At 38.8% G+C, this 22,185-nt stretch overlaps 4 protein-coding genes across 8 annotated transcripts in view; 1 reads left to right on the forward strand and 3 right to left on the reverse strand.

Moving 5' to 3' along the window:
• Nucleotides 1–7,384, reverse strand: part of rinl (Ras and Rab interactor-like) — a 15,380-nt gene extending 7,996 nt beyond the window's left edge. Inside the window, exons 1-3 of one of the 2 annotated variants that reach the window (XM_032509580.1) lie at nt 7,370–7,384; nt 2,735–3,156; nt 2,317–2,526 (exon numbers count right to left, since the gene is read on the reverse strand). In XM_032509580.1, coding sequence (XP_032365471.1) covers nt 2,317–2,496 — 180 coding nt within the window. In that variant the 5' untranslated portion in view covers nt 2,497–2,526; nt 2,735–3,156; nt 7,370–7,384. The other variant, XM_032509578.1, reaches the window with a different exon arrangement.
• On the reverse strand, nt 3,847–14,542 carry sirt2 (sirtuin 2 (silent mating type information regulation 2, homolog) 2 (S. cerevisiae)). 3 transcript variants are annotated; one of them, XM_032509599.1, is made up of 17 exons: nt 14,529–14,542; nt 10,837–10,974; nt 10,604–10,653; nt 10,342–10,390; nt 9,934–10,044; nt 9,776–9,817; nt 9,583–9,689; nt 8,917–8,973; nt 8,151–8,219; nt 7,931–8,060; nt 7,790–7,849; nt 7,614–7,669; nt 7,426–7,502; nt 7,092–7,143; nt 6,910–6,977; nt 6,287–6,353; nt 3,847–5,099 (listed from the first exon to the last, which is right to left on the reverse strand). In XM_032509599.1, exons 2-17 carry the CDS (start codon nt 10,850–10,852, stop codon nt 4,959–4,961), a joined length of 1,152 nt encoding a protein of 383 aa, XP_032365490.1. In that variant the 5' UTR covers nt 10,853–10,974; nt 14,529–14,542; the 3' UTR covers nt 3,847–4,958. The 3 variants fall into 3 exon arrangements, with proteins under 3 accessions (XP_032365490.1, XP_032365494.1, XP_032365498.1); XM_032509603.1 differs by lacking the exon at nt 14,529–14,542 and adding an exon at nt 10,996–11,076 and having other exon boundaries at nt 10,837–10,963; XM_032509607.1 differs by lacking the exons at nt 10,604–10,653; nt 14,529–14,542 and having other exon boundaries at nt 10,837–10,957.
• On the reverse strand, nt 11,528–14,731 carry dmac2 (distal membrane arm assembly component 2). Of its 2 annotated transcripts, none has more exons than XM_032509611.1 (6): nt 14,605–14,731; nt 13,886–14,076; nt 13,451–13,531; nt 12,951–13,090; nt 12,601–12,763; nt 11,528–12,021 (listed from the first exon to the last, which is right to left on the reverse strand). In XM_032509611.1, exons 1-6 carry the CDS (start codon nt 14,620–14,622, stop codon nt 11,847–11,849), a joined length of 768 nt encoding a protein of 255 aa, XP_032365502.1. In that variant the 5' UTR covers nt 14,623–14,731; the 3' UTR covers nt 11,528–11,846. The 2 variants fall into 2 exon arrangements, with proteins under 2 accessions (XP_032365502.1, XP_032365504.1); XM_032509613.1 differs by lacking the exon at nt 14,605–14,731 and adding an exon at nt 14,397–14,537.
• A 1,161-nt stretch (nt 14,732–15,892) lies between these two features.
• LOC116681243 (ubiquitin carboxyl-terminal hydrolase 37) lies at nt 15,893–20,916 on the forward strand. Its single transcript, XM_032509586.1, has 16 exons — nt 15,893–16,042; nt 16,244–16,305; nt 17,026–17,110; nt 17,223–17,257; nt 17,414–17,522; nt 17,663–17,709; nt 17,966–18,193; nt 18,481–18,615; nt 18,742–18,865; nt 18,960–19,111; nt 19,288–19,387; nt 19,541–19,617; nt 19,855–19,963; nt 20,062–20,122; nt 20,387–20,544; nt 20,656–20,916. The coding sequence occupies exons 1-16, from the start codon at nt 16,022–16,024 to the stop codon at nt 20,686–20,688; spliced, it is 1,536 nt and encodes a 511-aa protein (XP_032365477.1). The 5' UTR covers nt 15,893–16,021; the 3' UTR covers nt 20,689–20,916.
• Nucleotides 20,917–22,185: the final 1,269 nt, after the last annotated feature.

Below are 22,185 nucleotides of genomic sequence, written 5' to 3' on the forward strand. Positions count from 1 at the left end.
TTTTTAAACCCTGAAACACAAATTAACAAAAACATACATTTTCACACATTCAAAGCTTTTGTCAATGGCAGTAATGGCAGCATTAAGTTCCTACCAACGTTTCACAGCAAGATTTGATCCATCCACAAGTCCATCTGCTGATAAAAACCATTATACAATTGAAAGCTATGAAAAGAAGCTTGCTAGTAAGTAGACAGTGAGTAAAGCTATGAAACTTTGCTCGAAACCTTTTTAGTAGTGTGTTGTGGAAAAGATTGTCTTCAAGCTCAGCTAAGCTCTGTCCAGCATCACCCGACATTACGGAAATACATAACTGCCATGGTTGACCGGATGGTTTCAGCCAGGGGACCATTTCTCATAAAGGCCTGACTAATGCAGTGCTGAAGACATAGTTGTCATTTTGTATCTCTATTTGGAATACATTTGCAAAGATTCCTTACTCATTAGGGGCTACCAACTGTCCATTGAGGAATACTTTTTGAATTAAGGGCTTATAAAAACATGTTTACCCTCAATAATCTTCTTGCTATGAATAATGGGATGCAAGTTTACACCAGTTAAAAAAAAAAAGTGGTTATTTCACACAAAAGATTTCTGTATTTGATAATTGAAGTTTTCACCGGCTCGAAGAAGGCAGGGCTCTGTTGAAACAAGGTAATGCCACTTATATCCATGCACCAATCAGTGTTTAGCAACATTTCATTCTAAGTGAGATGACAGTCAGTGGGTAGAGATTGAGTAGCTGAGGTTTTGAATTCTTAATAAGTGTGTTTTTGTTGCTTAAGATTAAAAGTGGATTTTTTCATAATATATACTTTTAAGTTGAACCTAGTTAAGACGTTGAGCTGTGCTTTAACTGCATATATGTTCTGGTTGTAGAGAATATAGGTCTGATCACATTGCCTTATTTGGAAACAGTGACTAAAAGAGAACACAGTTGATTGAGACACAATTAACTTGAGTAAAACAAAGCACAATCCCAGTTAGAAAACCAAGTGCTCACTCACGCTGTTATATCACCTCAACTGAATTCATTGGTGCTCTCAAAACACACACACACACACACACACACACACACACACACACACACACACACACACACACACACACACACACACACACACACACACACACACAGGAAGTGGCTATTATTCTCAGTGCGCAAAGAAATGGAGACACATTCACTGCAAGTCACCAAACTTTGAGCACATAGACAAACAGGCTGTAGGGCAGTAGAAATGTTACATGAGCAATTACTCTGTTAGTTCATGATTCATAAGGGCAACATTTAGTCATTCATGCATCTGATTCATAGGAAGATGTACTGGAAACCATTCAGGCATAAATTAATGCATACACTCTGTATTAAAATTAATTTCACACTCTTATACAAATTGACAAAACTCTCTTTTTCAGTAAAAACACTCCTATACTTCCCTATGACCACATACTCACATGTCCATGACTAGTTTCCTCCAGTTAGGCCTTTGCATTTCTGGGTAATTATTTACATGTCACTCTTTCAAACAGGCCCTTTCCTAATTTACTAATTTTCGGTCGTACTTACAATCTCTTTGCTGTTGATGTATCCATTCTAATGTTATTTCCTCATTTGCACATCCTTTTATTCAACAATACTTCCGCATTCAGCCCCAAACAGAAACGTTTGTTTGTGTTATCAGATGTCAAAGAGAAAAAGGAACTACTTCTGTGTCGTAAAGATGTGCATGTCAGTGTTCACATCGGCCAAGAATACATTTCAGAAATGCATGGAGACAAATTATATGTTTTGCTTTGCTTTTGCTTGAGACCCAGTTTTAAGCTACGCAGTTTCATACTGGATGAGCAGTAAACTAACCAAGAGTTGATAGGATACTATTGATACGGTTACATAAAAATGAATGGAACAGTAGTAGGACATTCAGAGAGATGGATAAAGCAGAAAGATCATCAGAAATGAAGCTAGATGGACACAAACAAATTAAATTCCTCTAAAATTTGCTGAAAAACATGAACAGGAAAGTTGCGCAGGGAAAGAAGACTATAAGTAAATGTTAAACAAATTAATAATTTCACCCCTTGTTTGTTGTATGTAAAATAGAGCGAGTGGACAAAGTCTGACAGCATATTTAGGAGCAGTTGGTTTGATTTTGGTGATGACATACATAGGTTTGGGGATTTTGTCACAATAATACTTAATGCTTCAGGCAAAATCCAAAATCTGGGACTTTTTGCATTGCATAAAAATATAACCAGTATAAACGTTTCAGTTTTTTCAGAACTGGAGAAATATTAATTTAATTTTTAATAGCTCACCCCAGCAGGTGTTCCACAGATAGCCGCATGGGCCCCCTCTCTATCCCAGGGTGCCTTGGGGCACCAGGCCTCCTGACAGCCCCTCAGCTGCTCCAGCAGCGACAGTCTCTTTCTGCTGCTCCTCCATGGGATGGCTGTCGTCCCATTAACTGGACTGTGAATTCCCCTGGACGCACACATATGGACACGTCTATGTGCATGTACAATCGTCTGCATCCATGCAAATAAAGAACACATCAGTATGTAAGTCACTTACAAATTTCACAAAATAAATTAAGACTCAAAGATTGAGATAAAATCAAGGTTAAAATTACAATAAAGTGTCAAGTTTCATGAAAGATTTGGCTTTTTGAGCATTCATTTTCAATAGTCAGACACTCTACAAGCTTACTGTGGTATGAGAATGGTTGATACTTACATGTATTGGGCTGGCTCAGTAAGTTTGTGTCTTTCGTCTCTATCCTATTGGCAAATTTCTCGGCATGTTGCAATTTTCTCTCTCTTGAACTTTTGTTTTCTGCAAGATGTTGCCTAAGAGCTCAAAATACAAACAGGGCTAAAATAGGAAGCTCACATGATCCTCAAAAAACACATCCTTAAAAAGTTTTCTGCTGTTATGTGTAGAATATTTCAAAATTCAGGTAACTGTTGTACAGCTGCCACGTTCTTCTGTCTCCTGTACATGCTGGAATTCAATACACTTTCGAATTTCATCAATGCACCTTCTTCGCTGTTCCCTCCCCTCAAAGTCTGTATGTGGTTAACCCAGCTCTGTGCACAGTGAGAAGACACTGCATGTTCTCTAAATAGCTGCATATGCTTATTTTTTCTTTCTCTGCCCTCTGTCTTATGCTCAGATATGATGAATGGATGAGAAAAGATAGTGCTTCTGAAAATACTTAAACACAACTAGGAGATTATCTTATTATCTTGCAGCTGTGGGAGAAATGTACACACAGATTAATACACTCTTTGAATCCATCAGTTATAGATGTTAATATATTAAAAATGTAGTTGAGAGAGACAGAAACAGGGTTTTTATGTTGATTTTCATGTTGATTTTATCTAACGTTGCAAACCAACCTGCATGTACGTGAGACAAAATGAAACCACTCCAGCATTTCACAGAAACCACATATAGAGGTGTTGTTAATTGGTCAACATTTCCGTGGCAAGAATACTTTTAAAGTACTGTCATGCTTTCTGTTCAAACTATTTCCTGCCAACACCATAATCGGTATGACGGAAAGGACCAACTTGCACCAGTGAAACGTGTGAAATGATCTCTGCTTTTTAAAGATATCTTAATGTAGCGAGGCAATTCTTGGGAACTAGGAGCTGAAGGCAAGCACACTTTTATCACTGTAGTTTTGAACAACGCTAGCGGACAATATTGGCATAATTGATAAAAATCCTGTGTCCAATGAGTTTTTATATTCTATAAACATGAACATCTAAGATTTGCTACTAACTAGAGGCCTAACATAAATGACCACAGAGTTCAATCAGCTTCTTTGACACATACAAAAGTTAACATAACGAAGGTCAAATTTATTGCAGTATGTTGTATTCTTTTCCATTATTTGGTATAGATGATAATGTAATCGTGTCCACCCCCTGTATTTCATGATGCAACAATTCATGCTATTTTAGATAACACAAAAGTATCCTATTAAAAACTTGTTGAACAAAATCACACCTTATTTTAGACTTCTTGTCAGTTTAACCTTCTTGTGTTTCTTCAGCACTTTGACTATCCAAAAAGAATTAAACAGCAAAATCAACTAAGGTTCTGCATGTGGAGTGAGCAAAGTTATTCTTATGTTGTGCACCATGTACAGTTTGTTCCATAAGATTAATAAAACATAACCTGCCTCATATACATTGTTAAAATAAATGACAGAAATCAAAGTCAACAGGAGCAGAAGGTTAACATGAAAAGCAAGTGTTAATTTAAAACATTTCAAAGGCTTCCAATTAACAAAGCATCCTACTGTTACATTTAACAACTACCTTAGCTCTCCTATCAAATTGAATTTGTGTTACATTTGTTCCCTTGAAGAAGTCAATGACCTATCAGATCAACAGATTTCGGCTTGGGGGTAAATATACAAAAGCCTGGTTATCTTTTGAGCTTAAACTGAAATCAACACAAAAAAGGGTAGAGAGTTGAAGTGGCTGGGCCCAAATCCCACAATCAGATGTGCTCATCATTCGATTCAGAGACAATGTAGTAGCTTGTTCTATAATTCAGCAAACTCATAATCACACTGCTGGGGTTTGAGAGATATTTACTACCTCCCAAGCTCTGTAAACATCCTTTAAGAACTCTGCCCAGTTAACTTCCTCAGCAATAAATATACAACTGAGACAGATTTGAGCTAATGAAAAAAGCAAATTAGCAAAGCAGATTAATGTCAGTAAAGTGCAAATGACTGATATAAACATAATCATAATCAGAAGCAACCTGTGAGATTCTTTAGGAGAATTAAATGTCCGCAGATGGAAAATGAGTGTGTGACACCCGTCAAAGCTGCACTTCCAAGCAAAAACCCTGGTATCATCATCTCCCTTTAAGCGCCAACTCCAAACGGTGACATCACTGCATTAGCTTTTCTTTAGTAAATGAGCTTTTTCACAATTTACTCTTCCTTTTCTGGCTCTGGTGCTACTGATGCAGAGCTGGCCTTGGCTGCTGCTCCTTTGCTCCCACTGGCCTTTTGTTTCTTGTCTTGACTGTCAATCCTGGCATGCTCCTGCTTCACCAATTCTTCAAGCTCCTCCTGGAGAGAAGTGGAAGCACACAGAAAAGGGATTTAAAACGACTAATGCATTGAGACACAGAGGGGTCTGGTGAACAAACAGGGACTGAAAGAAAATTTTGAGAAAAACAGCTTGTGCTTTGCATTCAATAGAGAAGTCGGTCCACGATGTTGACTCATGACCACAACATCACAGAGGAGAATCATAAATTGGTTATACAGACATTTCAAAAAAGAGCTCACCTTTTTCTTTTGCGTCTGCTGCAGTTCTATATTGACAAAGTAACCGCAGATGCACTATTTAAGCATATCAGTGAGGATCCATACAGATATTTATAGATGAGACCGACTGATATGGCCAAAAACTAGCTATTCAATATCTTGAAACTAGACCATCATGCCTAATCTCATTCATTTTCATTTAACCTAAAAGGTGGTTGTACGTGTAATATAAAACTAGAGCATGCAGGATGTTAGCTAAGCCTAGCATAAAGACTAGAAAGATAACTAGCCAGACTCTCTCTAGAGTTAAAACTACCACCTCTCAACATCGCTTGGGCTCAACAATTAACACACTGTATCTTGTTTTTGTAATTCACACACAAACAGTAATGTAAAAACAACATTGTGTGATTACATGATTCAGCATTGTAGCTGGTTGCTTGGCAACCACACGATGACAACACGACTCCGGAAAGTTGTTAAGCCCAGCTGTTTTCACCCAAAAATAGAGCACGTAACTCCCCCTAAAACCATAAATTGTGGTTTTAAATGATTCACTGCAGATTAAACAAACCTTTTATTTCTTACGTCTAACTATTCCCTTAAACCTACATGGAGATGACAATACTAAGTAACTGAGACAGGAGCAAGCTACTTGTTAAATAAAATGAAATGAGAGAGAGAGAGAGAGGGGTATAACACCTAATACAATAGAAACATACCATAAAAGATGAGTTAATTTAACAATTGTAATGACCCCTCTGAGGGAAACAGTGATAGTATATTGTGTTTGAATTACAGATGCGGTTACATTGGCCTACTTTACTCCTGGCTGAAGTGATTACAGTACGAATATTGCACTATGGTCCAAGGCCATTCATCTTCAGTACTGTGTTTAATTGTTCTGTGGTAAACTGAACGTGCTCAAACAAGAAATACAACCTTAAATGAGCCCAGGATCTATGGCAGATGATAGTGAAACTTACCTTCCATCCCAACAGCTCAGCTAGAGCCAAACAGCCCTCATCACATGTACTGATGTGCGCTACATCTCTAGAGAGAGGAAAAAAAAGACACTGGCGTTAGAATATGGACATGGCTGCATTATACCTCTTCAGTTCCAGTACTGATGCACATACCAATATTACAACACTGTCTTAGTGGGTTTAAAGGAATTTTGCTAACTTTCACTGCCAAAGATGACTGGTCAATTTGTCATTGGCATTGTGAATGAGCAACAATGTGATTGATTACTAAGTAAATGAGTTACTGAGTAGCTACATTAAATATTAAGTTAAATGATGAGTATAGCAGAAATGTGGTATAGTACAAAGTAGCTCAATAAAACATAATGGATAATACTCTGGCATCCCCTAGTGGTGCAACTGTATAACATATAGTGGATGCACATCCCCGAAAACCTTTGCTGCCCCCCCTATTTTCTGAGCCAATGTATTTGACTAACATGCTACCCTGGATATTGGACTGGCACACCTCTATTGGATTCATTCAGATAATTCCACATAAGGTACAAGGTGGGTGCAATGGGAGGATAAAGGTAATATAGTAAAACAGCTGGAGAGAAAAAGTAGCAGCATCTCTGTATCACCTGTACGCCTTGTCTGAGTCAAAGTCCATTCCTCCTCCAAAACCCATCAACCCAAACAGAGGATCAGCCTGCACAGACACACACACACAAAATGCTGCACAGATAATCCAAGAAATACATGTATGACAGAAAACGAGTGTGGATAAAGGCAGGAAATGGCTAATTACGGGGTGAAGGCTCACCTGCCCTGCCTTCTCCATATTAATAAGCAGTCTGGGGCAACTTTTTGAAACCCTAAATGACAAAGAAAGAACAGGAGAGAACAGAAAGAAAGGGCAGACTAACCATTATTCAAACAATATCTCAATAACTAGAACAATCTACAATAAGCTCCAAAAATATGGGTGAGAGTGCCCGTAGCATCTTCCTCAGAAACAGACTATTGCTGGAATCTTTCATAATGCAGCAAAGTCTCCCTGGCTGGCTGCTAGACTGCAGTATACTGTCAGCTTCTTACTACAGCAGTGTCTGTGTTCTTCAACAGTTTTCAGGAATATGAAAGTTTATTTGCAATACCTGCCGACTAGACCTGCAAATGGTTGGACCTGAAGGGACGTCCCCATGACGATGAGAAGGTCGCAGCAGGGAAAGTCCTGCCAGGTTGATAAGAACAGTGAAAAGAGGTTATTTCTGTTGAGGTGTTACATCACATTATCTTCAAAAACATGCATGTATGCTGCAAACCACCACCACCATGTGCTCACCATCTTTACTGAAGTGAAGAACCGGACAGGTAGATTCTCGCCAAAGAAAACAATGTCTAGGAGAAGAGAAGCAAGGGACACAGAGGTAGAAAGAGATTCTGAGTCACAGCTTTGAAGAGGAATGAAGGAATGAGTATAGAACTAAAATAAACAATGAGAGACAAATATCCACGGACCTGGCTTCACCAAACTGTTGCACTTGTCACATCGGGGAATGTCATCAGAAAATATTTTATCTACAAAGGAAAGGGACGAGTTTAAGGTGTCAAATGGCTGAACTTGCAACAACTCAACAATCAAAGGATCTAAAAAGGCACCTTTCATCCAGTCCAGGTTATACTCCCTGCGGCAACAGAAGCTGACACAGTGGGACGTGTAGAACGTTCCATGTGCTTCGATTAGATCCTCTCCCTCGAGCCCAGCCACACGCTCCAGGGTGTCAATGTTCTAAAAGAACACACACATGTCAATGTTAATACAAAAATAGAAAGATCCAGTGTACATGTGAAGTGGAGAGTCTAGCTGGGGTTTTCCTACCTGTGTGTAGCAACGTTTCAGGTGCCCCTTGTCCTTCAGCAGCTTCATGAAGTAGTGACAGATAGTCGGCTAAACACCAATAAAGAACAAACCACAAGAGAACAAACACCTGTAAGGCAGCTGATTGTTTTCAGAAGTTAAAAAATGGATTTGTATTCGAATGGCATTTCAAGCTCTCCGATTAAAAATCAATTCATGAGATTTTTTTTATTTATTTAGATTGTTTACTGCAATCACATGATGATAGATCGATACTTATTGATCCCCAAGGGAAATTCAAGGTCCAGTGGCTTACGGACATCACACACACACACACCACACACACACAAACACACCACACACACACACCACACACACACACACACACACACACCACCACACCACACCACACACACAACACACAGCACACACACACCACACACCACACACACACGATGTTAAAATACAAACAATCCACATTAAATGAAAGTACATATATACACACACATATACATATATTATATATACATATTCACATACATATACTGTACATACATACATACTTGGGAAAAGTACTACAATTACATACTGTGAGTTTTTTTGAATTAAGAATTGTTTTTAAATCAAAAATGTATATTAAATCGAATCGTAAATCTAAAAATCGGAATTGAATCGTGACATTTTCTAAATTGTACACCCCTACATTTTATGCTTAAATGTTATGATTTATTTTTCATTTCATACCGTTTCCAACGATTCATATGAAGTAGAAACAAGTGTTATGTACCTTAAACTGTCCTGGGTAAAGCTCCTTGGCCAAGGCAAAGAAAGGTTCTGGATGTTTCTGGGATAGAAGGAGAGAAATGTTGCATTTTATTAAAGAAATATTAGAAAGTGGAGTAAGTACTCCCTCAAATCATAAAACAGGAGTCATAGTATAGTGGCCCATCTGATTGAAAACAGCATGAGGTTTAGTGTGCTTTGTTTTTATTCTTTAATTTAGGTATAAAGGTCCCAAAACTCTATTTAGACATCTATTGATCCTTTCGGAAATTCATCTTGCGCCATACAGCATACAGCTCATTAGACAGACAGACAGACAACACAACAACAGGACGAATAAACCACCCCCCCCCCGCACAAAAACAATACACAAAGTGCAGTGTCATTAGCACCAGTGGGCTATCAATGGTAAGGTGCATCATCATCAGTGACATTTTCACATTATACCAAAGTGCAGTATTAGTCTGGACATTACACTACAGCAAAACAAGATCCAAGATACATGGCTTCTTAGATTCTTAACTGAATTGAAATTGAATTGAATTAGCAAAATTAGTTCAAAAATATTATATTGATAATTTGTCAAAACTGTTGATCCTGAGAGAGCCGTTATATACTACATATAGTACGTTATTCTTGAAACTTTCAAACAAAGCCATCTTTCACAGACCTCAAAGTAATCTATCTGGAAGATGGCCTCTGGGTAAGGCAGGTCATATTTTTGCAGGTTTGCATACAGGCCAGTTCCTGGTGAACGGAAATCGGGGATCCCAGCAGCTGTGGGTGGAGATAAAACAACACTTATTGAAAGTAGTTTCATACTTTAAATATTTCTTTGGTGATATTAAAACTGAGACACTCACATGTGGATATTCCTGCTCCAACCATGCAGATTATGTTTTTACCTGTGTGGTTGAAGAAATGTCTTTCTTAAATAAATAAGTGCTTTATGATAACAGGCTTTTAAGCAGTAAATCAATCCACTATCAGCCATGATGGATGAGCTGACTGCAAGACTCACATTTTCCGCTCTTTATGTATCGTGCCACTGCGTCCAGAGTCAGCTCATCCAGAACTTTGTCTGCCGAGCCGAGACCAAGGGTGCTGGAGAAGAGGTTCCGCAGGAAATCCACTGGCAGGAACACAGAGAAGAACCAGACGATGACGTTACGTTTAAGAATCAACACAACACTACACATTGCAGATAAATAAATTAATTTATAATTCAATAAAAAGCACAATGATAATTTACATGTCAAATAAATGAGCGCATGCGCAGTACATTAAGCGGTATGGTAGGTACATGAGACACGTTACAATAACAGTTTAATAATGTACCACCAACTGCATCAACTGGACAACAGCTGTTAAAGAGTAGAACGTTTTTACACCACTGTCATGTTCTAGTTATGCCATTGTTTCCGCATACTCTCTGTGTCTCCTGCAGCCTCGTCCCCACTGCTGTCGTCCGATTGCTCCTACAAAAGACATTTTAATGACATTAAAACAAGTAATTCTACGAGCAATAAACCTATTGTGAATGGCAGTTTTCTTCCCTCGAGATCTGCGTAAGTCAGACTATGCCAGACCATAGGCTATAACAAAGTTGAAAATCGGCTGAGTAACGATAACAATAACTCGATATGATCTAACACTCGCAACTGCAAATCACGTTAAACTGTTTTTCTTACCTCTGGTTCAGGTGTAACCTCCTCCTCCTTTTCTTCTTTTTTAGGAAGTTCTATAATGCAAAATTAAATGCCACGTCAAACTTTGCCTCAAACAAATGTTTCTTCGAGTTAATGAGCTGTTAGCTAGCGTTAGCTATATTACGTTAGCTAGCTAGTTCATGACGTTAGTTAGCTAGCTAAACTAGCTAGCTAGCTAGTCGGACTGTCAAAGTTGTAACTCAGTTTCTTCCTACCTGATGCATCAGACATTTAACCGTCTACTGAGTCCCTTCAACCATAAGGGATCGAAAGAAAATGTATTTAAATCCACAACTTAAGTTAACTTATTAAGTTACGACCAATATTCACTACACAGCTGGGCTGGCACCCTTCTTTAACTTTCTATGGCCGGCACTCAGCTGGACCGTTTTGTTGTTGTCCGTCAGAAACACGGTCCGTGTTTGTTGAGACCCAGTTCTCACGACGTAATTGGTTCCTACTACTACTAACTGCTCAATGTTCCCTAAATGTCTATAAGCAATAAACTCACTTGTTAATAAACATGGGTAACGTGAGAAATGATAACTTTAAAGCAGGCAATAGTAACATGCAGTGTAAACTAGAACTAGTGCATGCAAGAGGTTCTGTTTACATCTAAACAGGAAACCAAAACATTGTAGATAGTACATATGGATACATATGGAAGTAGCAGTACATTTATCATCCCCATTCACTCTTGTCCCCCATTCTTACCGTAGGGTCTGACACTGCTAAGGTACAAGGCACATACTGGATTATGGGATTTACTTTCCTCACATAAGCTTAAACAGTGAAAATTAGAAATATTTACAGAAACACTAAGATGTGTGGCCATGTGCTTTTCGTTATCTAACATGACTCATGAGTTCCAAGGTAAAGGTATGTGGTAAGTGGAGAGTATAATCATGATATTGAACAATACAATCTTTATTCAGTACATTTACATACATTTACATCATATTTACATGTCAGCAAATAAAACCATTATCAAATATGCAGACAGTGCAATTGGTTTGAGACAGACATGATTTTGCACACATTTAGATTTACATCCTAAATAGATAGATATATGTGCTTCTTTTCTTTTTCACTCATCTAATTGGATACGACCAGTGGTTCAAACTGGTGTATTTGCTCCGTCAGCAGCCCTTTCTGTCAAACTACAGTGAACTGACAGCAGAGCCATCTCAGAGGACTTTCTCAGTCTCTTGATTCCTCTGAGCCTCTACCTCTGCCCTTCCATGTGCTTCTCTGTTCTCTCTACTCTCTCCTGCCTCAGGTTATGGTCATAGCCAGTAGCGGTGATCTGGCACTGCGGTAACATCTCCTCCAGCAGGATAACAACCAACCCAGGACTCGAAATCCCAGGGAGGGACGACACGTCCAGACGCCGCAGTCCCCTGCAACACACAGGGCAACACAAAAAGGGGGAAATTGAATACAACAGTAGCACCAATGGTAATAATGACTAAGGGGGCTTTCACACCTGAAAATCCAAACCAAGGATTACGTTTTGATCCGGTAATTTTTTGTTTCACACTGCAGTTATGCAAGCACACTTAAGAACTATATGTGAAAAAACGTCCTGTCATAACATAAGTGAGCTGCATCTCCTGACAGTTGTAACAGATGATTGGTTTGTCTTCCCTGTCCTCTCGTATCTTCTCTGTGTCTAAGTTTTTCCAATTGACTACTGCTCTCCCTGTGCTACTGCAGCTGAAGCTCTAAACTAGTCCTCAAAGGAGCTTTCCCTGTGTTATTACACTAGTAATGAACCAGACCATGGTTTAGCTTGATCCAGACCGAGACTACCTCTTTCGGTCGGACCAAATTTCGGCTGTTTGGTCCGGACTGTGGTCCGGGGGAGGTTTCACGCCTCTAATTTTGGTTTGGATCAAACTGAAAAATAAAATGTCCGGACCAAACAAGGTAGGTGTAAAAGCCCCCTTAGGCTATGTTTTAATTGTTTGGATACTTACTTGAGATTCCTGAGTGCAGCCAGGCCGGCTGTAGTGATGCGTGGACAGTGAGAGATGTCCAGTTCTTCCAGAGAGTCCTGGAATATGTGGAGTCTGGCCAGGAACCAGTCGTCCACCTCAGGACATCCTCGTAATGACAAAGTTCGCAAAGATTTCTGTCCCTCTGAGGGAGGACAAAGCAGATCAAAAGCATTGAACTTGCATGCTAAATATAATTGAAACTAATCAACAGTGTGTGTGCCTGACAGAGTAAGACAGTGATAAAATTAGATTACAATAGAAGAAAAGGGCTTTTGAAAAGACGAAATAAAGAAACTGAAATAAAACGAGGCTGAGTTGGAGCTCATTACCCAGGTTCCCCAGCCCTGTGTAGTTGATGACTGTGTAGCTCATGTTTACTTCCTCCAGGGGTGTGTCTTTGTGTTTCAAGAAATCCCAATTGAATTTGCCCCTCTGGTTTGCAAGGAACCACTCTGGCTGGCCAACATACCTGAGGTCACAACACACATGTTCACATGAAACCTGGATCATAGTGGCACACTTGAGACATCTTTGCTGCATTATTTCTACTCCAACTGTTTTAGTAATTAACTAATCATTATTTTTTTTCAAGCAAAAACTCCAAACCTTTTTTCTGTACTTTTAGAAAAAAAGATATGACAATGTCAAACCCCAAAACAACAGGTTCAGAAAACAGTGTCTGTCATGACAATTTTAAGAGTTGTAATCTTAAATCAATTGTGTGATCAGCAAACCCCATATTTACAAGTACTCCCCAGAAGCTTGACATAAGCAGTAAAAAAACAAATGTGTGTCCATTTGCCAAACAATGCAGAGACAAGGCACTTACCTAAATCCTCCCTTCAGACTCAAGATATAATATGCCGCTGCTATGTCTGACCCATACAACTTCTGAGTGTAGCCATAGTAACTGTGAAAGACAGTAGGAAAAAGTTAGTAATGGGTTAATCATGGCTATTATTTCAAGTGTATGATTATGACCCCAAGACTAATACCTTTTATTATTATTGTTTTTTGTTTGTTTTTACTAGATTAAGGTACATTGCGTTCTTGAAATTAAAAATATCTATACAGTTGTGTGGTGTGCTCGACATCAATTGTGGTGCCTTTTTGTTAGTGCATTGGATTTTAACTGAGCTATAATGCAGATAAATGTGGGCATTCATCTGGTTCTTGACAATAGGTTTAAACCTGAGAACTGCAGCTTTCCGTCTCGTACTGTTTCATGCATCTCTTGGTTCAAGCCAGCCAAAAGGGTTCTTACACATTTTTCTTCTGAATCCCCCTCCTTCCCAGCCGAGACCCCCAGCTCAGGAGCATCTCTACATCATAGAAACGCTGGGTGAGGAAGAGGAGGAGCCTGGTGTGCAGGGGAGGGGGAGACACTGAGCTGGAGCTCCACTGTCGTCGGGCAACGATGAGGAGAGCCGACCGCTGGCAACATCTTTGTAGAGACTGTGCAGAGATACACGGAAAGAGGACAGGAGTTTAGGCTCTTGATGCACTTTATTATATTTTCACATTATGTAATGGCTTGTAAATTATGTTTGAAAAAATATCATATGACATGTAGCCTACTGTAACGAATGTATAACGTGCACTGTATAAAACTGTAATAAATGTATTTAAAAAAAAAAAAAAGTAGAGTCTGAGTAGAAAGTATGAGAAATAAAAGACATGGGTCTATACAAGTATTGATGCCCTGGTGTCACGGTGTCACACACAAACATTAGCTAAATGAAAATCTTAAAAGAAGCTTTATACGGGTAACTTACACAGGGTTATACAATTAAACTTTAGCTAACACTAACAGCTACATGCATGTTGTATGGGTAAGTTACGGCCCTCTAGCAACGGACAATAGCACACGCATTCCACCAAACGTTATATAAACTGAGTGTAAACACGACTATATATATTAAAGTAAAATGTATTTAAATACTCTGGTAACTGTTTCAATTCAAAATGTAGAGGGCGACTTACCATGAAGGGAGCCGACATGATGGCAGCGTTCAACAGAAAGTCGTAAGGGACATACGTTGCACCTCCGCATTTGCTGGCGGCCTGCTGTTCATCAGATCAACCGCTAAGTGCCGCTCTATGCCCGTCTCTGATACTGGCCAGATTAACCTGACCGGACCTCTGGCGCAAAAACTGTTGATATTTACAGTCTATGCCTCTGCCTGAGATAAACAACAATGAGTCACGCATAAAGAAAACAGGATGGCTGCATGTGCATGTGTTTCAAACATTACTGGTTCAACCATGGATGTAAGAGAACGAAAATACACAAATGTGTTGTGTTCTTGGCCCTCTACAAAAGCAGCCTTATTGTCACACCCGTGCAAATAACTGAATCAACAAGTACACATGTGCATCTGTAGAGGTTTGTGTTCTCAGTAATAAAGTGTTTATAATGCAGTTTGGAAAGCCTGTATGCCTACACAGTTAAGGTGAATTAGTGTCCAACAAGTGTGAGGCCTTGTCTGTTGCACATGGAAAAGCTATCCCTAATAGGGAATATATAGGAAATATAAGGATTTGAGCACACACTGCAAGTGGACTGACTGCACTTACAATGAATGACATAATGTCCAATGATTTTTACTCCGTAGTATGAAAAGTCAGACAGATCGGATTTTAAATCTGAGCAGAACAGAACCCTAAAAAAGAAGTTGAGCTCAGAGTCTACAAAGTTATCTCAAACTTCTGCTATTCTCTGTTTATCTCCAGCTATGTTCCTTACTTCTTGCACTTGTATTTTTCCTCCCTGATTTCCTATTGTGTTTCTTTGACAGCTCCTGTAACTTTCAAGCCTTTTTTTTCTCAATCTTGAACTGTTTTACAGTAGGCTAATGTTTTGAGTAATAAATATTATTCTATTATTTGTATATTTTTAAAGATGTGCGTCATTTGCATTGTGTTTTGACCTCCTGGAAGTTTTACACTGTATGGAATTGACAAAAGCTAAAAAGTTTGACTGAGTTTGGGCTGAAAAATGTAATACATGTTATACCATGTGTGGGGTAGGGACATTTTCAGAGAAGCTAACAAAGACAAAACTACCCAAATGAGCATATATTTAAAATGTCTGCACTAGGCTGACTTTCTTTTTTTCAGGTTAAGCTTAAGACCTTTATTACAGTAGCTTGAAACAAGACTGTTTTGGTAGCAGTGACTCTATTGTATTTTTCTACTGTGTAATTGTCTGTGTTCTATTGGACATATTTGATGTAACTCAGTACCTGTGTGTCATAAAGCATCTCATTCTAGAACAGCATGTCATCAAGTCCTGTTCCGCTCCGGAAGCAGATCCAGTTGGCGTTAGAAACCTTTACACTCACTTAGAACTTAAGTTCATTCACTCACTCACATTTTACCTACTGAAAGATTTGCAACAATGTTCAACCGTCGACTAAAGGTTTGTTTCACAGATTGCAAAGTTTATGTAGTGTTTCAGACCTTGTTCATCTAAATCTTTGGCATCTCTCTGGCTTTGCTGACAAGAGCATTGTAGTTGACTGTGATGCTTGTTCACGGCAAATAAGACACATTATTATTCTGTTAAATTATATAAACTATATATACAGTATAGATATTTATATTTATTTTTCCTTGACAGAAAAATCAAATTGCTCCTGAAAACATTGAGGGAGATAAGAGCAGACAGCGCTCCAATGGGAGGTAAGAAAGTTGCTTTTAAATACAATATAGTTAGTGACTGGGAAAATAAAAACACCTGTACCATGTGATGCAATTTATTGAGGTGCTGTGTTGTACAGTACTCTCAGGTGTTTTCTTGATATTTTCCACAAATTTTACAAATGCAGAGGACCGAAAATATAAGAAACATCTTACAACATAATATAATCCACAGAGCTTCTCTGTTACAGTGTCAACACAAATTAAAAGATTCACTTTTTTTTATTATAGGACATGACATCACACAAGTTTTTTTTTTCTGTTTTCTTACCAGTTTACTTTAAAAAGAAAATGTTTAAATGTGTTATTGTAAAAGTCAGTGACCTCGGAGACATGCGCTACGAGTAGGAATTTGTTTTTGAAAACTTGATCATCAATATTAACTCTTGCTTGCTTTTGATTAAACTGATGATTAATGGCGAATGGGCAGACTTGCCACACTTCAAGTTACCTTTTGCCAATTTTTCTTAACAGCGGGAAGCAAATACCGTGTGTTATGTTTGGTGTAAGTGTGAAAGAGAATAGTGTTGGGAAACATGTTAGTTCTTCTAGCTTCTGAAGTATAAACCATGGTCTCAGAACAATGTTTCTTGATTTGTTCAGAGCCGTGGTTGAAGTCTGTGACAACCGTGACAGTTTTTAATGCCCCTAAAGGATTGATTTTGGGTGCATAATAGAATATGTGTTTCTATTCATCACCAGATTCACCATCTCAGAAGTGCCTGCCACCAAGACCTCTGCAGAGAACTGCGACCGGAAGTGGTACAGACTGTTCGGTCAACCCCTGGTAAGTTTCACAGGAAGTAACAGCGTTTTACGCCAAGATTTGAGAATTTTGGAATTATTTTTTGGACACAAAAGATGCTTGACATAGACATTGTTTTATTTTCACTCTACAGAGCAAAATTAGAAATCTGTCTACTACTGTGAAGAGGTAAGGAAATCCTCATTGTCAACTCAAGTCTTTATCCTGATGTTTGTAAAACACTGCAGAGGACAGAGGGATTTAACCCTTTAGGTGATTTCTCCACACTCCAATCTCAAGGCAACAGTAGAATAACCAGCTGTGTGTGTGTGTGTTTGTCTGCAGAGTCATCTTCTCAGGTGGTCCAGCAACCACCACAGCACCTCCACCCGAGGAGGACAACCAGAGGACAAAAAAGAAGACGTTTTGCTGGGGACTGTTTAATTGCTGCAAGGTATGTTTCAAACAAAGTTGCAGGGCTTCACATTAAGCAGATATTTACTAGTCTGAAATTTAAAGTTGTCTTCTAAAGTGTTAATTGTAGTTTATCTTTCTGCTGTAATATTTAACCACTGGAGTTTTCTGTCCTAACAGAGAAGACGAAGAGATGATGATGAAGATGGGCAGAAACATAACAGCAGGTAATTAGTATCTTATGTGTTGACAGCATTGATCGTTTTACACAATCACACTACTGTTCACAGCATGTTACATCTCATCCCCAGATAATACTTTTGATGAGAATCAGTATTATCTGGACATGTACTCACTTTTGGTTTGGTTTTGCTGTTGTTCACCATATTGACTTACATACAATGAATACAATTAGATTACCAAATCAATAGAAAAAATACATGAAATACAGAATGACAGCCTGTTTCTCCCTCCATGTTTCAGTTCTGTCATAATCCAAAATGACCAAGTGGTTGAGTTTAAAGGGCTCAGTGATGAAGAGGAGGCAGCACTTGACAAAGCCAACGAAGAAAACAAGAAAGCAGCTGCCACAGGGCCGAAGCATTCTGTTTTTTCCTCCTTACTCGAAGCTGCAGTAGATAAGGTCATTTGCCACAGACAGGATGCCGTCAATCCACAGAGCTTTATGGTTCATCAGGCCCCCAGGTTTGGGTAAGTAAATCTGCACCCACATACTTTTACATAAAGACAAGAAACAGAAAAGTTGATTGATTTTATTTTGTTTTTTTACAAAATACGGAAAGTGTTAATTTACCTGGAATTTGTTTTTAGAAATACAAGATCATTTTGCAGCTTTATTTTTTTACCTCTGTGCAGAACATAAATACACAACCTCAAATTAAATTGTACTGTGGTTACCGTTTTAGTGAAATAAGCCACAGTTTGTAGTTTGTCATCAAAGATTGTGATGTTGATGTGTGATGACTTTTGTTTGTCAGGTTTCCCAACCAATTCCAGACCTGCTACATGAACGCCAGCCTCCAGAGCCTAATCACACTTACAGAGTTCATCACTGATATCTACAGCCACAAGCATTTGTGGAATTATATTTCTGATGAGACTGAGTTGATAAGGTACAGCAGACAACACACACACACACACACACACACACACAAAACCCAACAACATTATCCTCAAGTTTCTCAACAAACCTGCAGATCACCTAAAGGACAACAACTATTTTACTTCCTCCTCCCTAGACATTTCGTAAACATTGTAAGATGTCACGGCTCCAAAGATGTTCAATACAAACTCCGGGCCCTCGATATGTTCAAGAAGGCCCTCGCTGTCCAGACTCCTGAATTTGCAGACAACTACCAGAAAGTAAGTCAGCTGGTTCTTACCATTAAATGTTTTGCTGCCTGCTGTTTTTTTCATGTCTATGTATCAAATCAAATCTGTGTGTCTGTGTGTACAGGATGCCCATGAGTTTTTAACAGCGTTCTTAAATCAGATGAGGAGTCTGGCTTCACCATTGCAGAAGGTTGCAGCCCTCACGGGGAGAAGCTATAGCTGCCCTGTGGACAGAAACCTGGTGTTCAAAATGCAAAACACCAGGACATGCAAAAGGTAAACCACACAGCCAAAATAGTGTGTGGTTGCAGGCCAAACATTCCCTGAGTTGTCCACAGATTTACTCTGTTATTATGAATTTTTGGAATATGTTTAATGGGCCAATTCACCCAAATCTGATAAAAATGTTTTCTCTTTCTCATTTTGATGTGCATTGTCCTTTTAATGTGCAGTTGTGGTGCTCAATCCATCAGAGAGGAAGAGTACACCAACCTCTCTCTGGATCTGGTACCTGGAGGTTCAGTACAGCAGATGCTCAAGGAATACCAGATGGTAAGAACCTGGTGTGCTCACTCATACACTTCAACGCTGACTGATATGAAGCTTCATGGAGCAAAGAAAAATTCAATCATTTTACAATGCTGCAGTTTTTATGGGTGTTTTTGTGTAACGCAATACAAGACTGACAAAATGTTATTACTGCAGGAGACAGAGTTGAATTATAATTGTGAGTGTGGCTGCAACACATCAGTCCAGCGCTCCACCTTTCTAACCCTGCCCAGGTGAGTGACATCACATCCATCACAAACACTGAGGGGCCTTTTTACAAATCATATTTACTTTATATCTGAACCAACAATTTTCAGATGTCTGCTGCACAATAATGATGTTTCTGTCTCTAGATGTGTGGCAGCAAGTCGTTTCTAATAATTTGTCCGCAGCATGGTTATGATTGATAATCCATTACTCCACCATGCCTGCATTAATGATCTGCCACATGCTTTCTTTCCTGTCTACAGATTCCTGATTATACACCTGAAGAGGTTCAGGTTCACTCCGTCGCTACAGGTGGTGAAGCTGCATGACCCCGTAGTCCTTTTCAGGCTGCTGAAGGTGACTACCAGCCAGGTAAAACAACCACACACCTGGGTCACACAGAGAGTAAATACGTGGACTGTGTTTGTGTATGTGTGAAGCTAACTATTGTTATCTGTGTCTCTTATCAGGCTGATGGCTGGTACAACCTGGTTAGTGTCATCAGCCATTTAGGCTATGACGGGAACAATGGTAAGATATTTACACACTGAAGGTTCGACTGTCAACCTCTATTTGGTTCTCAGACATGTAACAGATAGATAAGTGTCAATCAGAGGCCGAAATATTGAAATATTTTATATTGACTGAAGCTCTTTCAATTACCTAAATTTTTCCAGCTTATCTTCTGGAAAATCATTTACAATTTGTACTAAGTTCTTTTTTTTGTAAAATAACCTTTCATAAGTTGCACTTCATGCTTAGACACTTGATGTTAAAATGATTCTCTTCTGTTAGGACACTACATCAGCGAGGGCGTGTACCCAGGGCAGGATCTGTATGTTGCAGATGACCAATGGCTCTACTATAATGATGCCCAGGTTGCCAAGACAACTGGTGCTGCAGTTTGTAAGCGAGATCAACAAACAGCCTACATCGTTTTCTACCAAAGATCGGTAAAAGGACAACACTGTGACACCCTGCACTGAAGTAATACACACATCAGAAAATGTTCTTGTTTCCCCACACACAAAGCCCCACTATTTGTGTCTGTTGTTGTGTCTTAGATAGTTCAGTCTGGCACAGGTGAGACCTACTGATGACGTACTCCCTGGACCAAACCAACAAAGATAGAACTTAAACACTCTCTCTGGGTCAAGACTGCATTGTAAATAACAACTGGTAAATTGAAAAAAAAGGTTTCTGCCTTTGAAGGGAGTTTTTCCTTGCCACAGTCACCTCTGTCTTTGGCTGAGTCAGTTCTCATCTCCCACCAATGTCAAACTGCATGTGATATGTACCATTATGACACGGAGATGAGTTGGCCAGCCTTGACAAAACTTGTTTATTAAAAGTATTTGCAAAGTCATAAGATGATTGCAGTGAACATAATCTGCAAAACATTTAACATCCTCTTTTAACAATATCATAATCAACCTACACCTTTTCCATTTAAATAATTGTGACTTACTTCTAGGAAAAGGGAAAAAGGAAACTTAAGTATTTTTTTTAATAATTGTGTGTGCCATGTACTATGTGATTATGGCTATTTATATCTTGAAATGTTTACATACAACTAAGTGGAGTGGTTTGCAACCAAATCAAATTTTGTTGTGTTTGACATGCAATGGCAATACATATCAATCTCTGAAGTTAAAAAAAAAACATAAAATACAGCAATAACAAAATACACAACAGCTCAGCAGTTGTTAGTCAACCAACCATCATATTCTTCTCTTTTACCTCTTTTTTATACTATTTATTTTCTATGGATAGTAATCAGGGAGGACAGCAGGATTCAAGTGCAATGGAGTTGAAGTTCGCACTTTTTATACATGACAATAAAGCAATGCTTTAAAAAAAAATCTGAATGTGCTGTTGAATGCCAGAAGAGAAACGTGTGACAGATAGGGCTGCACAATGAATTACAATTGTATCAAAATCGCAACATGCACTGGTGCAATATCCAAATCGCAGGGGGGTGCAATATTAGAGAATAATGGCAAAATATGTGTCAAACCATTCTGAATGAAGTATTGTGGTGCTGCAGAGATGCCCCGGCCTACAACTTTTATCCTACAAACAAAAGAAAAAGAATCTTTGTTTGGTACAGATCCTCACAAAAATCACACTATAGTGATTTTAATTTCTTTCAATGTTAATAATTTTCAATGAAAATGAGAATAAAGATACATAAATGTTCATTCCCTCCAATATCGTGAATCATATCGCAATCACAATATCAGTCAAAATAATTGCAATTAGGTGTTTTTCATCGTGCAGCCCTAGTTACAGATCGCTATTGAAATAATGTTTACTTTTGATTGGTGAATAAAAAATGCAACACACAAACTAAATCAACCACCTCAAGGTGGCAGCCTATAGCTTCAGTCTGCAGCATGTTGTATTACAAGACCAGGCCAATGTTGATTCAATTTTCCTCCAATAATTGTCTGGTTTTCATCTTTAATACAACAGGGAGAGAAGATGGCTTGGAAGTCCGCTCTTATGACAGATGTGTCACTGAATTACAAGTATACAAATACACACCCACTCTGCCTCACACAGACACACAGACAGACACACACACACACACA

The sequence above is a fragment of the Etheostoma spectabile genome, chromosome 3 (genome assembly GCF_008692095.1).
Source record: "Etheostoma spectabile isolate EspeVRDwgs_2016 chromosome 3, UIUC_Espe_1.0, whole genome shotgun sequence".
Taxonomy (NCBI): domain Eukaryota; kingdom Metazoa; phylum Chordata; class Actinopteri; order Perciformes; family Percidae; genus Etheostoma; species Etheostoma spectabile.